At 46.0% G+C, this 14,410-nt stretch overlaps 1 protein-coding gene across 1 annotated transcript; it reads right to left on the bottom strand.

Moving 5' to 3' along the window:
* Positions 1–1,706: 1,706 nt before the first annotated feature.
* GZMK (granzyme K) lies at positions 1,707–13,718 on the bottom strand (the record flags this gene model as incomplete). Its single annotated transcript, XM_084800362.1, is given in 7 exon segments — positions 1,707–1,896; positions 3,773–4,006; positions 4,010–4,042; positions 4,827–4,977; positions 13,271–13,308; positions 13,310–13,419; positions 13,658–13,718. Coding segments are annotated over 7 exon segments (789 nt in total). The 3' UTR covers positions 1,707–1,734.
* Between the last annotated feature and the right edge of the window lie 692 nt (positions 13,719–14,410).

Below are 14,410 nucleotides of genomic sequence, written 5' to 3' on the forward strand. Positions count from 1 at the left end.
GCTGGCACAGAAGAGCTGGCAGGCTGGCCAACCTAGCTACCACCCAGACCCAAAGTAAGTGTTTGAGTTGGCCCACCCCAACATCGACCCCACCTATGAACTGCTGGGGAGCTTGAAAGGGCTGGTCCTACTCATCCAAAACTCTGGCTGGTCCTTAAAGCCACAGGATCTCCATATCACAGGGTACAACAGGACGTGTGAGAGGAGACTCAGGGAGGATCCAGGATGGATGGTGTTTCAGAAGCCAGAGGCCTCAAAGCAGACCAGTGATTCATTGCGATGAACATTTGTAAGTAAAGTTATTTGGGCAAAAGGGTTTATATACGGCAGCTTCCATGAGATTTTTTTTTCTGTTGTTCTTTTCTTTCTTTTCTTTTGGGAAGAGGAGGTTCCAAGGGCAGAAGGTGGATACAGAAGGACGGGAAGATGAGTGGGATTAGGGTGCCTGATATTCCCAGAAATGATGTTGTGGTCTCTATTATAACTCTGGCTCCAGGGGTGGGGGCTGACACCTGGCCCCTGCACTCACATCACACATACCCTCTCCATAATGGAAATTTTAATTTTTTTTTAAGAATAAACTTCCTCCAGGCAGTGGTGGTGCACACCTTTAATCCCAGCACTTGGGAAGCAGAGGCAGAGGCAGGTGGATCCCTGTGAGTTCAAGGCCAGCCCGGTCCATAATGTGAGTCCAGGATAGCCAAGGCTACACAGAGAAACCCTGTCTTGAAAAAAAAAAGACTAAACTTCCATTTGCTATCAGATTTTCATGGGGGGGGGAGAGAGAGAGAGAGAGAAAGAGAGAGAGAGAGAGGAAGAAGAAGAGGAAGGAGAAGAAGAAGAAGAAGAAGAAGAAGAAGAAGAAGAAGAAGAAGAAGAAGAAGAAGAAGAAGAGAGAAAAGACAGCTTCAGTCAGAAATTGGTAACAAATGACTCAACAAAAAGCCCTAAAGAAAGCATCAGTTGAATGGATTTTCTTTTTTTTTCAACAGGAAGCCAAGGTGTTACAGCTTAAATCCAGGATGCACCTGTCACCCAGGATGCTCTTGGTGCTCATCACACAGCATGCTGATGTTTTCTGAAGTGCATCTTAGCATTCTGGGAAATTCTGAACTTTGGATGCTTTGCCCTGCCTGGCACAGGCTCTCCCTCCATCCTTACATGTATAGCTTTTGCCGTCAGCTTGGACTGAGTTAAAAACACACTTCGGGTTAGAGAACTAGAAAGAAAATTCCAAGATGAATAAGTTCTGAAGATCTGTTGTATCTGAGTACCTATAGCTGATGATACTGTACCATATGATTAAACATTTGTTTAAAAAGGCACTTAATACATTAAGAGCAACTTAAAAATTCTTATTATAACTTGAAAACTTAGGATGGTTTGGCAGAAATTCCAGCACAAACCTCGTTGGTTGAGGTACCATTCCTGCCTCATGTAGATGTCTTGTTGCCCTTTGAAGAGTAAGGATGGAAGCAGGGTTATCCATAAAGACAAACACAGACTTCCATATTTTATTTACAGTGAAACCAGCATGGTAAAAAGGAAATCATTAATACACACGAAAAAAGAGCATGGTTCCTTAACACAATGAATTTTTAAGAAACAGAAATACACCCTAGCTATGCCATGCTCTCCTTATAGCCAGCTACATTGGAAGATGAAGTTGGTCTCTGAGCACAGACTGGAAAAAGAAGCAAGTGACCAGCAAGTCTAAGAAAGCCATTTGCAGTCTCAGTTTGCACTTAACAGGTCAAGCTTGCTTTTAATCCAGGTCTGATATTTCTTGGTCAACAGAGTGTAGATTCCAGGCTTGTTGGCGGTGCTGCATTTACGGCCTTGAGAGACTATGGCATGGAAGGCACCTTTGCAGATCAGTGGGCTACCTGAGTCACCCTGGGAAAGGAAAAGGGGACGATATTTAGTGAGAAACTGGTGAAGTTTCCTAAATCCACCGAATCAGAGTTCCTGGTATGGCCTCCTCTTCAGAATAGACTCTCCATGTCTGTCTGTTTGTTTATCTGTCTATCTGTCTGTCTATAAATCCTTCTCTCTGTATGTGCATCTCTGTCTATAACTATGAATTTGTCTCTCTGTCCATCTTATGTCTCTGATCCCTCTGCCCTATATCTGTATGTACACCTCCCTTTGGTAATCGGTGGGTTCTGAGCCTTGTTAGTTAAAGAACAGGTAGGCATAACGTTGAGATTATCCACTGAAATAAAAGAAAACCTCAACATTGTGAATTTCAGTTTGACACTAGCAGGGATTGGAATCAGATTGTTATTGAGACTAGCAGAAAAGAAAAACAGAGAACAGTAATGGGAGGAACTGTGCTTTCCTCTTAATTTTGTCTTTGTCACTCTCAAACATTTAAAGATGGTGTTGTGTATGTGACCACTTAGGTGACTACAGAGGACACACTCTAACAAAACATGGAACTGAATTATGTCACAAGTGAAGCACTCATCCAGGAGATAGTGTGGCCTTTTGGTCAAAGAGTTGGCTTTCAAATATGAGGACCAGTCTTTGTCTCTGCTGCTGGTCACTTAACAAAGTGCAGGACCTCGTCAGGGCCAGTTAGAGATGCTGACTGGGTTACCAGGGTGACGGTCTCAGGGCTCCACAGATGCAAAAGATGTCCCAGAGTCTTCATAAACCAACTCAGTAAGGCTTAATCTAGGAGCATGTGAGTATTAAACTCTAATTTTAAAAAAGTAGTAATCTGATGCCAGCAAGATATAGCTCAGTGGGTAAGGGTGCTTATCACCAAGTCTGATGGCCTGAGTTTCATCTCCATAACCCACATGGTGGAAGGAAAAAACTTCCCACAGACTGTCCTCTGACCTTCACATGTGTGCCACGGTCTGTATTCATGTGCCCACATATATAATAGGTAAATAAATAAAGTGCAATGTAAGAATGACTCACAATTAGTAAAGCCATCTGTGCTACTCAGTAGTCATCTAACATGAGTACCCAGTGTTTTCTCACTATATCTGTACCTAGAAGACTCTGAAAGAGAGTGAGTGGGAGGCAATCTAGGGTCTGAGCGTGTGTGTTCCCTATATCACGTGGAGAAATCCAGTCTCCCAGGGGCTAATGGGTAAGGGAGGGATTTGCAAGGTCATGCAGCAGGGTCTCTCAAGAATGAAGTCAAAGCTCTGATAAAAAATAAAAAATAAAAGCCCTAGAGACTCCTCACCCCTGCCACAAGATTAGGCTGAAAAGAGACAATCTGCAATGCAGAGTAAATTACTACCGTCTGGGTCTGGTCTTTCCCACCCCCAGGACAGTGAAAAGCAAATCTCCACGGGCTTTAAGCCATGCAGCTTATGGCATTTTGTCTTGGAAGACCGTGTTATTTCAGAAACGTATGCTGTACATCTGATATTCTGGAATACTAGCGGTGTCAGCCCTGTGTATTGATCACTTTAAAAGGCGGTCCTTTTGGGGAGGAATAAGTTATCTTCCACATGTGACTCAGGGTTGGCAAACTTTCTAAGGATGGCAATGCCTTCCCACGGACACCTATAGAGGTACAGTCTGCTGTCTGATGAACACACATTTAATGAGAGAGACTTGAAGGCTGGAGAAGTTCACACTGGTGGACAAGTAAATGCGGAGGACACACTGCGAGAGGGGACAGTGAATTTTTCAGAACTGTGCCCTCCTATTCTCCACACCTCTCCTTGGTGTGAGAAAGGGCAGAAGTGATGGCAGTTCAGTGGTCACCACAGTCAGAGATGCCACCTTGAATGTGGGGGCTTACCTGACAGGAGTCCTTTTGGCCCCTGGCATCGCCGGCACACATCATGTTCTTGGTTATAACAGGGCTGTGGTTGTAGCAGCGTTTTCTGTTGCAGCGTTTTCTACTTACGGTAATAGTAGTGACTTCTTGCAGGGCATCAGAGTGGGTTAACAGATCCCGGTTGATGACTTCCCAGCCTGTAACCTGGCATTTGGTTCCATCCCTAAGATAGGTTTTGGAACTCAGGTGAATCAGTTAGATGTGCTTGTTCAGTTCCACAGCAGCACGAAGCTGAAAGATAGAAAAAATGAATAAATTCTTCTTCCTCGGTGTTTTGTTTTGTTTTTTTCAACAAGACCTCATTTGACTGCACTGGGTGTGTGGTCCCTCTGCCTCAGGAAGGCATCCCTTCCTTTTGAATGTACTTTGATGATGATAGTCTCCTGCTGCATTTTTGGCTGTTTCTTCTGAATGTATTTTCCAGTCTTCGTGGAGCTCACTGGTGTCTGGGGATGGAGCTTATACAGACTGGGAGTTCTGTAACTCTCGAGCAAACTGGCCTTTGCCCTGCACTGGATGGTTTTCCGTGGAATGACATGCATGGGTCGTGACTCTGTGGGCTGGGCTGCTTCCTGCTGGGTAGGGCCCTTGAGCATGGTCTAGACTAACGTTTGGACTGGACAAAGTGTGGTCTAGACCAAGTTTTAACTTATTATTATTATTTTTTTGATTCCCTGAAGTCACTTGGTTGGCTCTGTTACATAAACAACTGTTGTAGTTTTCAGTTGCTAATGTAAAAAGCATAGGGTGTGTGTGCGTGTGTCTCCTGAGGATCTTTGGGTCTCCTGACACGTTGCTTCTCTACATAGTGAGCAGTAGTGTTGATTTCCCTTGTATAAACATATCTCTGATGCAATTGTGAAATATTTTTCTTTCAGGAATATGGCCCTTCATAGAGTGTTTCACAGTTACCACAAACATGGGGAGGGTGCTGCCAAAGTGCTTGCATGCAGTTAATTAGCTTAGTCATCTTGTATGACAATGTTGAAGAGACGGAGGAGGCAAATCTACCTACCTTTATTGGCATGATATTGTGTGATGTGAAACCTGACTGAAATCTTGAGAAGGGGATGAATGCTTTAATCTCAAGCGTCTGTTTCACGGGTTCCTTCTTCGAAAGAGAGCGCGCTCCTAGAACCACTGTGGGATAGTGGCCTCTGGAGAACCTGAGAAAGCAGTGGGGGTAAAACAGTGTTGTCCAAACCCACCCGTCAGAGGGGAAGATGGCGGAGAGACACATGCGTGAGAGGCCAAGCATGGACTCTGTGAGACCTGCTTAGGGCCAGGTGAAGCGATGGAGGACCCATGAATCCTGTCAGTAGCCTCTCCATCAGTAATCTCTGTTTCTAGAGCTGTGGCGTCTTCCCAACAGTGTTAGGTGCTTAACTGACGGAGGTGAGGACTCTGTTACACTGCTCATCAGTCTGAGGAGACTTATTTCAATTAGCATTGGCCTGTGCCACAGCAACCAAATACACTCGAGAGGGTACATGCATAGCCAGTGATGAAAAGGAAATGATTTTGTTTTGGGGAGTTTTGGCAACGTGTTGGAACCACTTGTGTGTTACAGAAATTTCCTATTCTAGTGTACTTATGAAAGCCACTTCAAGTACTTTCTGAGAATGAGGAAGGGGCTAAAAATGGTCTCAGAGGCAGAGGACTTGCCTGTCATGTACAAGGTCTTATGGTTAATCCTTTGCCTAAAGACACACACACACACACACACACACACACACACACACACACACACACACACACACACCAAAAGCAAAAGCAAAAACAAAAACAAAACAAACCCAAACTAACCAATTAACCATAAAAGAAAAACAAAACATATACCAGTGCAATTCCCATCATGGGATACAGAAGCAGGTTAATTACAAATTTCTATGTCACCCAACTGGTTACATAGCCTTGCCTTAAAAATTAAAAAAAAAAAAGTATTTGGTTGAAATAAAACTCTTATTTTTTTTGCTTCTAGCAAAAGAGATCAAGGCAGGACACAGATAGCAGAAACACACATAGTTATACATATAGATTTGTGTTCTTAAAATTTGAAAGGGGGCGCAGAAATGTAAAGCGAGTGACAGGAATGGCATGTGCGAGATTGCAGTGGGGAGGGTCTGTACACGGCAGGCCCGTGACTGCCTGCAGTGGGGAGGGTCTGTACACGGCAGGCCCATGACTGCCTGCAGTTGCCCCTTCTTGGTTTCTACCAGAAGAGCTTATTGTGGGAATGCCAGCTCTATTTGTTGAAAAGTTTGCCTATTGCAAAATCAGAATGCGGATGGAATTTCTCAGAGGATGTGGACTGTGTTTCTTAGGACTGACTCAAATTCAAATCCAACGTGCCTGTGCCCACTAACCCCAAAGCTCCGGAGGGCGGAGGGTGAGGAAGACACTAATGCCCAAATGAACACTCTGGCAGGAAAGTGGGCGTGTCTGTAAAGAGCCGACGTGAGGCACAAAGGATGCTGCTGGCAAAGGTGAAGGCTGATGAAGGAAGGAGAGTTCTGATGCTAATCCATCAGTCACCCAGTCCCTGTGCTAGTTAGTGACTTTGCAATGTTTTGGTTATTTTTGTCTCTGCTTGGAAAAACACATAAACACAAGCAGGCCATTATGTTCTCTTAATTTTTCAGCTGTCCCACCATGGTCAAGTTTTCTACCCATGAAGTAAGTGAAATTACCTGAGTTCTACTTCTTTTTCTGTTTTGCTTTTTTTTTCTCCTTTGTTTTTATTTTTGTTGTTGTTATTTTTGACTTTTTTATTTTTTGTTTTGTTTTGTTTTTGAGACTGGGTTAATCTCTGTAACAGCCCTGGAACTCACTTTGTAGCTCAGGATTGCTTCGAACTCATGGAGAGCCACCTGTCTCTGCCTCCTGAGTGCTGAGATTATAGGCATAAGCCACCACTGCCTGGCTGATTCTACAACTTTTATTTTTGATTCTACATCTTTTCAAAACTTAAAAAAAAATAAAAATCACACACATGCTGTATGGATGTATGCACTGTGGTGTGTGTGTATGCACTGTGGTGTGTGTGTGTGTGTATGCACTGTGGTGTGTGTGTGTGTATGTATGCACTGTGGTGTGTGTGTGTGTATGTATGCACTGTGGTGTGTGTGTGTGTATGTATGCACTGTGGTGTGTGTGTGTGTGTATGTATGCACTGTGGTGTGTGTGTGTGTGTGTGGATGTATGCACTGTGGTGTGTGTGTGTGTGTATGCACTGTGGTGTGTGTGTGTGTGTATGCACTGTGGTGTGTGTGTGTGTATGCACTGTGGTGTATGTGTGTGTGTGTGGATGTATGCACTGTGGTGTGTGTGTGTGTGTGTATGTATGCACTGAGGTGTGTGTGTGTGTGTGTATGCACTGTGGTGTGTGTGTGTGTGTATGCACTGTGGTGTGTGTGTGTGTATGCACTGTGGTGTGTGTGTGTGTGTGTATGCACTGTGGTGTGTGTGTGTGTGTATGCACTGTGGTGTGTGTGTGTATGCACTGTGGTGTATGTGTGTGTGTGTGTATGTATGCACTGTGGTGTGTGTGTGTGTGTGTGTGTATGTATGCACTGTGGTGTGTGTGTGTGTGTGTGTGTGGATGTATGCACTGTGGTGTGTGTGTGTGTATGCACTGTGGTGTGTGTGTGTGTATGCACTGTGGTGTGTGTGTGTGTGTGTGTATGCACTGTGGTGTGTGTGTGTGTGTATGCACTGTGGTGTGTGTGTGTATGCACTGTGGTGTATGTGTGTGTGTGTGTATGTATGCACTGTGGTGTGTGTGTGTGTGTGTGTGTATGTATGCACTGTGGTGTGTGTGTGTGTGTGTGTGTGGATGTATGCACTGTGGTGTGTGTGTGTGTATGCACTGTGGTGTGTGTGGATGTATGCACTGTGGTGTGTGTGTGTGTGTGTATGTATGCACTGAGGTGTGTGTGTGTATGTGTATGCACTGTGGTGTGTGTGTGTGTATGTATGCACTGTGGTGTGTGTGTGTGTATGTATGCACTGTGGTGTGTGTGTGTGTGTATGCACTGTGGTGTGTGTGTGTGTGTGTATGCACTGTGGTGTATGTGTGTGTGTGTGGATGTATGCACTGTGGTGTGTGTGTGTGTGTGTATGTATGCACTGAGGTGTGTGTGTGTGTGTGTATGCACTGTGGTGTGTGTGTGTGTGTATGCACTGTGGTGTGTGTGTGTGTATGCACTGTGGTGTGTGTGTGTGTATGCACTGTGGTGTGTGTGTGTGTGTGTATGCACTGTGGTGTGTGTGTGTGTGTATGCACTGTGGTGTGTGTGTGTATGCACTGTGGTGTATGTGTGTGTGTGTGTATGTATGCACTGTGGTGTGTGTGTGTGTGTGTGTGTATGTATGCACTGTGGTGTGTGTGTGTGTGTGTGTGTGGATGTATGCACTGTGGTGTGTGTGTGTGTATGCACTGTGGTGTGTGTGTGTGTATGCACTGTGGTGTGTGTGTGTGTGTATATGCACTGTGGTGTATGTGTGTGTGTGTGGATGTATGCACTGTGGTGTGTGTGTGTATGCACTGTGGTGTGTGTGTGTGTATGTATGCACTGTGGTGTGTGTGTGTGTATGTATGCACTGTGGTGTGTGTGTGTGTGTGTGTATGTATGCACTGTGGTGTGTGTGTGTGTGTGTATGTATGCACTGTGGTGTGTGTGTGTATGCACTGTGGTGTGTGTGTGTGTATGCACTGTGGTGTGTGTGTGTGTGTATGCACTGTGGTGTGTGTGTGTGTGTATGCACTGTGGTGTGTGTGTGTGTGTATGCACTGTGGTGTGTGTGTGTGTGTATGCACTGTGGTGTGTGTGTGTGTATGCACTGTGGTGTGTGTGTGTATGCACTGTGGTGTGTGTGTGTGTGTGTGTGTGTATGCACTGTGGTGTGTGTATGTGTGTGTGTGTATGCACTGTGGTGTATGTGTGTGTGTGTGGATGTATGCACTGTGGTGTGTGTGTGTGTGTGTGGATGTATGCACTGTGGTGTGTGTGTGTGTATGTATGCACTGTGGTGTGTGTGTGTGTGTGTGTGTATGTATGCACTGTGGTGTATGTGTGTGTGTGTGGATGTATGCACTGTGGTGTGTGTGTGTGTATGTATGCACTGTGGTGTGTGTGTGTGTGTGTGTATGTATGCACTGTGGTGTATGTGTGGATGTATGCACTGTGGTGTGTGTGTGTATGTATGCACTGTGGTGTGTGTGTGTGTGTATGTATGCACTGTGGTGTGTGTGTGTGTGTGTGTGTATGTATGTACTGTGGTGTGTGTGTGTGTGTGTGTGTATGTATGCACTGTGGTGTGTGTGTGTATGTATGCACTGTGGTGTGTGTGTGTGTATGTATGCACTGTGGTGTGTGTGTGTGTGTATGTATGCACTGTGGTGTATATGTGTATGTATGCACTGTGGTGTGTGTGTGTATGTATGCACTGTGGTGTGTGTGTGTGTGTGTGTGTGTATGCACTGTGGTGTGTGTGTGTGTGTGTATGTATGCACTGTGGTGTGTGTGTGTATGTATGCACTGTGGTGTGTGTGTGTGTGTGTGTGTGTGTGTGTGTGTGTGTGTGTATGTATGCACTGTGGTGTATGTGTGGATGTATGCACTGTGGTGTGCGTGTGTGTGTGTGTGTGTGTGTGTGTGTGTGTGTGTGTGTGTGCACTGTGGTGTGTGTGGAGGTCAGAGTACAACTTTCAGGAATGAGCTCCATCCTTCCACAGCCTGGTCCTGGGATAGAACACAGGTCCTCAGGCAGCTCCCTAATAGTGAGTCCTCTCACTGGGCTCCATCTCTTTATTAGAGTCTAGATATGAATTCACACAGAAGAGAACTGATAATACCAGGCTCATTAATTTGCACATCACAGGGTTTTTTTCTAGGCGTGACCTTAAGCATGTGGAGGGATTTTTTTGTGTGAGTGTGTGACGTTTCCCGAGTCCCGCCCTGACTGCCCTGCAAGGGAACTATACACAGACTGGACCGCTTTGCTTGTACCGCATTACTTCTCTTTCTCTGTCTGCTGAAGATGGCTGCCAATCCTCCCTCCACGGAGCCCAACAGTGCTCTCCTCGGTATTAAAGTCACTGGAAGCCATAGTCCTCATTAGACTTCTAAATGCTTCTAAGTGACTCACCTCACACATAGAGGAGACGGGACACAAACCCAGGGTTTGTGTTCCAAGTCCAGTGCCCTTTTCCTCCCCGCTCTAATCACCATCACCACCACCACCACCACCACCACCACCATCGCTTTGTATCAAGTTTCTCTAGCATTTTGCTTCTTCAGTCAGCCTGTTTTGATGCTGAGCAGAGGCCCTGCTTAGAGCCTCTCCTGAGGTCTGGCACCAAAGGCAGGGTTCCTAGCTCTTCGGGTCTCTCTTGGCTTGGACAGAAAAGATGCTGGCTGTGAGAAAGCAGAATGTTCCCAGTCGCACCCCATCACCAACACAAGCGGACCCTCATCTTCACTGCTTGGTGATTAGCTCGGAAGGGTGCAATGACAATGTAGTGATCTCGGATGACGTCGCTAAGGTCTTGTGTTCCGCCACATGCTTTCCGTGCATTTCCTTCACTGAAGCAGCAGCCTAGGGAGGTAAAGTGTGAGGATGGTCGGGTCCTCGTTTTTTAGAGAACAAAGTTGAAGTTCAGGTGAATCGAACCTGAGGATGTATTAGGCGGCAGCTCTGGGATGTACATTGGGCAGCATCAGAGCTCCTGATCTGGGCATTTATCTAGCGGTGCCTCAGTCTCAACTCCCCAGCACCACAAAAGCAAAAGAAAACCGGTTCCATTGCTTTGCCTCTGGAGCTTGGGTGGAGTAAGGCTATGTGAAAGGGGCCGTTGGGGGCCCATTTGCTTAGGCAGGTGACAGGGGAAGGATGCAGGGGAGGCAGGAGAGATAACGGGGGAGGGGCATGGGGGGGGCAAGAGCATTGCTTCTGATCAGTTAAAAACATCAAAAAGTAGACTATGCAAACTTTTTTTAAAAAACTATTTCCTTGGCTTTTCTTTCTTTGTAGACAGGGACTTGCTAGACATTTGAGGCTAGCCTCAGACTAGAAATCCTCCTGCCTTCAGAGTGCCACCACGGGTACTGCCAAGGCACTAAGAGAGGAGCTGACAAGGCGGGTGGTGTGAGAGAGAGCCTTCCTCACATATCCGGCCCACTCTGTCATGTGCTGAAAGGGAGGCCTGGCTTAGCAAAACTGTTCCCTCAGGGTCCTTGTGGGAATTTGTGGGAAGCCACCATTAAACTATTTCATAAATATTTTGAATTTCATAAGGCTTAATATTTTTCCAAGCACTGATCTGCCTACATTTTTACACCCAAGTGTCCCTCAGAGGAAATTCGATCCACATATTTCAGAGTTGTTTATATGCCAGCCATTTAACGCAATATTTAGCAAGAATTTTTGTAAACCTCCAAGACATTTTTTTTTAAAATCCAAGACATCTCTTCAGTTCTTCCTCCCTTCCTCTTTCTGTTAATGCCCCCTTCCCTTTCCTTTATTATTATTATTTTAATTGGTCTCCTTCTTCCTAATTTGGAAATACACTTTTACTGAATTAAATCTCCTAGATAATTTTTAAAAATAACAACATTATCAACCTTCCTGCTGGGACTTCACACATCATGCACCATGTTGCACAGCTAAGCACTAACTCAAACCACTGGCGTTGTCGCCCCTCTCCACCAGCCTTTATTGAGGATTTCTACATTTAGTTCCTCGTCTGGGGAGCTGTGAGCGGGCACATGTCGGAGCGGCACACGCTTTGCCTTGAATGGTGTGTCCTTGTCTGGGGAGCTGTGAGCGGGCACATGTCGGAGCGGCACACGCTTTGCCTTGAATGATGTGTCCTCGTCTGGGGAGCTGTGAGCGGGCACATGTTGGGGCGGCACAGGCTTTGCCTTGAATGGTGTGTCCTTGTCTGGGGAGCTGTGAGCGGGCACATGTCGGGGCGGCACACGCTTTGCCTTGAATGATGTGCTCTGGCGATGAAGAGAGCAGGGCAGAAGTGAGGTGAGAGTGTGAGGGGTGCACGGGTGAGTGAGGATATGACACTGGAACCCAGCGACTTGCTCTTTCGAAGCAGAAGGGGTATTTCTTCCCCATTTTCAGGCTTTGGAGCTTCCAATGTGGTTCCATTAAAATGGGGCAACCAGGCAATACCCAAAGTAGAGAGAATCGAGTCAGTGCAGTTGTTTTGTTTAGAGGGTGTTGATGTCTAGATAGTTTTAGAATATGTGTGTGTGTGTGTGTGTGTGTGTGTGTGTGTGTGTGTGTTGTGTGTATTTCTATCAATCCTTGACTGGTTTGGAGTTCAGTATGTAGAAGACCAGGCTGGCCTTGAACTCTCCTCTGTATGATCGACTGCCTCTGCTTCCTGAGTGCTAGGATTAAAAGCATATGCCACTATGCCCGGTTACTTTTTAAGGCTTTATTCATTTTATTTTGTGTGTGTGTGTGTGTCTTGCTTGTATGTCTGTCTGTGCACCACATGCATGCTCGGTGCCTGCAGAGATCAGGAGAGGGCATTGGATCCCCTGAGCTAGAGTTGACAGTTCGTTGTGAGCCACCACGTGAATGCTGGGACTCAAACTCTGTTTTTTCTGGAAGAGCAACATGTGCTCTTAAGCACTGAGCACCTCTCTAGTCCCTTACGTGGAGGGCTACACTGCTGTAAGGAAAAGAGAGTGTGATCTGGGATCCAGGCAAGAAGCTTAAAGACGCAAATATGGAAACAAAAAAACGCTATCAGAAAACTCAAGCAAATGGCACATCAGCCGCCCACTGACCTTGCAGCATCCCAAGACAGATTTTATACCTCATCTTAAGCTGACAGGGACTTGGAGGCTGCGCTTCATGGCCAGAAAAGCTTCCCTTTAGTGGTCCCCAGGCCTAATCACCTGCTCTGCTTCACTTTTTATAAACCCTCTACCATGTGCTTTCCCCGCCCCCCACCTACCATGGAGGTTGCTCTTTCTTACTACTGTGGTTTGCAAAGTGTGGGCCTCCAAATTCTGGGGTAAAAGGTAAGGCTGAGGAACTCATGAATCTGCAAATCCGTTGCCAGTGCATGCACTCACAGTGTTGTCTGCAATATATCTGCGCTTACTAAATGTGTCAAATATTCTGAAATACCTAAATTAAAACACGAGTTCTCAAACCCCCATGAAACAGGAACACAGTAACTTTCCCTTGTGCACAGCTTCCTTTCAGCAATTTCAGTTGCTTGTGATCAATTGCTGTTGAAAACATTACGTGAAATATTCCCAGAGATAAACAATACGTACATTCTAAAACAACATACTAGAGTAGATTGTTCTCTTATCACTATTGTTAATCTAACTGTACTTAATTCAGTGATTAAACCTTATCCTATGTGTGTTGTTCTTCCTGGACACGGAGAGCTACATACACGGAAAAGCACAGGGGACTCACCAGGAGTAGCAGTGGGCGGCTGTTAGCACCCACTGGGGGGTGGATCGGGACTCCTCCACAAATATGCTGGCCGCAGTCCTGGATGGAAGCCATAAACGGCCTGGAATGCGGCTGTACTTCCCTCCCTCCAATAATTTCAGCACGGAAACCTGCAAACGTAAGCCAGAAGATTTTACAAGCTCCCGAGGTGGCATCTAGCTCTTCTGACAACAGGCACCATTATCATTAGCATAGCAACAGTGCTACCCAATGGTTACTGTGCTTTCCCAGATTAGCAGCCGTATAGGCCAAAACAGGTTAAGAGGTTAAAAACTGTTTACGGTGTAATGACGTAATCGCTAGGGATTCACATCATATTCCCATGTGGCAGCAATAGGAGATACGTACACACCGAAGACATACAAACCCCGGCTCTCAGGAGAAACAGAGCCAATGAAGAAAGCCTCATAATTACGGCACTTCAGTGCTAAGGAGCACAGATGAAGTGCTTGCTCCATGGCTGAAAGAAAATATTCTGAAGATGAGTTTGTTGTTGTTGTTGTTGTTGTTGTTGCTGCTGCTGCTGTTCTGGCAAGTTACTCACCTCACATGCTCTAGAGGTTAGAGTTTTCACACCCACGTTTGCAAAGTATCTCTCAGTTGGGGCGTCTCTTTGGGGTCTGTGCTGTCAGTGCGTGATGAAGAGCGCACTTCTGGGTGAGTACCCCTGGCCCAGGTGGTGGAGGAATAAAGAAAGCTCGAGGCACAAGACCCCAGTGAGTTGTAGACACTTCAAAGACGCGCTTTGCTCTAAAGCAGTAGTTAGTTCTCAGCCTGTGGGGCACGATCATGTCAGATGTTTACATTACAAACGCATAACGGCAAAATTGAAGCTACAAAGTAACAACGGAATAATTTTGTGGTTGGCGGGGAGGGTCACTGCAACATGAGGAACTGTAGTAAAGGGTCACAGCTTTAGGAAGGGGTGCTCAGGCTCTCTCCAGCATGAACAAACGATGCTTTCATCGTGTTTAACTCCTCTCCACTGCTCACCTGGGCAGAGATTTATGATGGAGAAAGACGGAGCCTGGCCCAGGTCCTCGCGGCTTCCCAGTGTGGCTTAGCTGTAGCACGGAGCTCATCCAGAGAAACCCATGTGTT

Source organism: Acomys minous (assembly GCF_964271855.1).
Source record: "Acomys minous genome assembly, chromosome: 11".
Lineage (NCBI taxonomy): Eukaryota > Metazoa > Chordata > Mammalia > Rodentia > Muridae > Acomys > Acomys minous.